This window comes from Otolemur garnettii, unplaced genomic scaffold (assembly GCF_000181295.1).
Source record: "Otolemur garnettii isolate 467f Iridium unplaced genomic scaffold, OtoGar3 scaffold00044, whole genome shotgun sequence".
Classification (NCBI taxonomy): domain Eukaryota; kingdom Metazoa; phylum Chordata; class Mammalia; order Primates; family Galagidae; genus Otolemur; species Otolemur garnettii.
Window position 1 is genome coordinate 7653063 of NW_003852439.1, and position 2903 is coordinate 7655965.

At 54.4% G+C, this 2903-nt stretch overlaps 1 protein-coding gene across 2 annotated transcripts in view; it reads right to left on the minus strand.

The window, feature by feature from the left end:
* CLCN7 (chloride voltage-gated channel 7) overlaps positions 1–2903 on the minus strand; it is a 27489-nt gene that overhangs the window by 13449 nt on the left and 11137 nt on the right. For both annotated transcript variants that reach the window (XM_003790770.3, XM_003790771.3), the window contains 5 exons: positions 2454–2525; positions 2286–2351; positions 1562–1694; positions 1165–1274; positions 283–363 (listed from right to left, as the gene is read on the minus strand). In XM_003790770.3, coding sequence (XP_003790818.1) covers positions 283–363; positions 1165–1274; positions 1562–1694; positions 2286–2351; positions 2454–2525 — 462 coding nt within the window. The remainder of the gene's footprint in view (positions 1–282; positions 364–1164; positions 1275–1561; positions 1695–2285; positions 2352–2453; positions 2526–2903) is intronic.

A 2903-nucleotide genomic window follows, 5' to 3' on the forward strand; every position in this document is an offset into this window, starting at 1 on the left:
CGAGCCTCCATTCTGAAATCTTAACCGCCAGTCCTCAGTTACAGACATATTTCACACAGCTGTGACCATAACATACACATTTTTGTACTACTTAATATGTACAAAAATCAGTTCTACTATTTGGAAAAAAAAAGTTACCCCTTTATAAAATCTGCCTGTCTCCTCACTGTCACCAGCATACAATGTGTTCTGGAGTGTTCAGAGGGAGCAGAAGACAAAAAAGCTGTTCTGACCAGCAGATCCCATTTCACACCTGGCCAGGGGCACCCCTGCGCACCTCACCTTGAGCCGCACCACGTGGGGGACCTTCACGCCATTGAGGAAACACTTGATCTGGGGGATCCCACTGCCAGCAGCTACCGGCTGAAAGAGGGGGAAGCAATGAGTAGGTTGCATGGGAGGGGCCCATGTCTGGGGACAACCACTCCCACTCTCCCAGCTCCACGACCTGACATGAAGCACCCTGAAGGATGAAACCCTATGGGACAGAGTAGAGACAGAGACCCACGTGTCCCCACGGGCTTAAGGGCAGGGTGGGGATATTCTAGGGTGGGCCAGAACCCATCAGGCACCAAGCATAAAGACCTGCTTCTGGCACATGGGGCCACCACGCTGTACCCCAAACAAAAGGTTCTAGATGTTGCTCTATCTGCCTCCCACCATCCATGACAAGGAGGGGGGGCCAAAGGGAGACTTCTGGGGGAAGCTCTAGGATGGAAGGGCAGCCCAGGAGGGTCTGAGCCTTTGGAGGAGGGTTCCCACTAGGGCTGGTCCTGCTCCTTCCCTGCCTGGACCCCTGGGGCTGAGTCACCCTGCTCCTAAAACTGCATGCGCTGGAGCACCCCAGCACCCAGGTGATCCAGCCTGGGCAGATCTTACTACATGTGAGCACTAGGTGTGTGTGGTGTGGGGGCTGTGGGGGCTTGTGTGGCCATGGATTTGTGCTGCTGGGTCAGTAGCACCACCAGGGTCTGGGGTGAAGTAGCCTGGACATGTGCCCTGTTTCTCCCGGGCAGCTTCCTGTCTGTACCATGTGGCTCTACCAGAAACCCTCCCTGGTAACCAGTGGCAGGGCAGCTGGGGTAGACAAGCTGAGGCTTCCCATCTGTTCACCGAAACCCTCTGAGCCCACCCTGGGTCTGACGCCCCAGGGGCCTCCTGTACCTCTATGAAAGCCACAATCACAGACCCCACGAGCACAAAGGCAGAGTTCAGCGTTGCCCAGAGCAGGAGGGAGAAGGAAAGTCCGCCCTTCTCAGTGAACTTGTCGACATCTGGGGTTTGTCAAGGATGACCACTGCTTCACATCAGGACTCTGCACCCTCTACCACCCCATAGCCCAACCTCCGGGCCACAGAGGCTCAAGCCCTAGGACAGTCCAGACATCTCCAGGTGCCCAGTGGCCCAGCAGGACCACAGTGATAACTGGACACCCAGAGACACCTCACAGTCCAACTGTGACAAGGCCCACCCAACCAGGCCTCCTAACTGGTCTGCGCAGACTCGGGCCCCAGGCATCCCACTAGAGCCCGTGCTGTGTGGGCACATGGACAAAGGATGCTGTTCTTGATGACCCTGTACTTTAGGCCGGCCAGGTTCTCCACCACGATGTCAATGAAGCAGGCCACAAGGCCCGTGAGGATCCCGATGAGAGCACAGATAACCCAGCGCTTGATCTCCACTGTGCGGAAGGCCTACGGAGGTGGGGGGGTGTGTGTGCTATGATGGCCAGCAATCTTTCGAAGGCCACTATGGCCTGACAGCACAACTGGCCCCTGGCCACCTACAGCCTCTGGAATTCTGAAGGTCACTACCATGCAAAGCACACTGTACTTGGGACCCCCAAGTCCCACAAAGATCTACCCCTGCCAATGTCTCAGTGACAACAGAGCACCTCAAGGCGTCAGTAGGCAACTCAGGGAGGCAGGTGACTTTCTCTACAGGTTTACAGTCAGGCGTTGATATTTGGGGAGTGCCCCTAACATCTGTAAGAGCAGCTTTCTTAGTTTCTGTGACTGTGACACACTCTCCTACAAGTTCTAGTACCTGGGGTTGGGACTCACTTGCCACAGCCCCCATGGAATGAATGGTGGCTCTAGGACTCAGAGGCTATGGGACAGAGGAGGGGGCTAGGGATGAGCCTCCTCCCCGGGAAAAAACAGTGGTACAGGCCAGTCTACAGTCACCGGATGGCTGAGCCAGCCCTTGTCACAAGAACTCACTCTGTGGGTTGGACTGAGGGACACCTCCCAGGCTGGGGTGTCTTGGCTGCCCATGTGACTCACCGTGTGATTGATCCGCCGCTCCTCCTCCAGGAAGAGCTGGTTCTCACTGTTGTCATAGTCTAAGCTCTGCAGACCGGGACAACACCACAACCCCATTACTAACCTGACACTGCAAATGTGGGTCGGGAGGGACAGAGGCTGGGGTCTCAGGAATAGGAGGAGACCCACCTCATACTTAAGGGACAGGAGCTTCTCATTGTGTGGAATCTCTTTGGGGAAAGGAGGAGGAGGATCCATCTCCTATGGAAGGAAAAGGAAGAGAGATACACTTGACAATCAGGAAACTGGAGAATGAAGCACAAAATAGGATGAAGGACTACACCCCATTTCATTCCAGGACAGGCATCACAAGAAAACCACAGATAATATCCCTACAAATACACTGGATGCAGTGGCTCATGCCTGTAATCCCAGTACTCTGGGAGGCCGAGGCAGGGGGATCACTTGAACTCACAAGTTCATATCCAGCCTGAGCAAGAGTGAGACCCAGTTTCTACTAAAAATGAAAAACTGAGGCAAAAAGATCACTTGAACATAAGAGTTTGAGGTTGCTGTGAGCTATAACACCACAATAAGAGTACTTGGTAGAGACCAAGGGTGACAAAGTTAGACTCTGCC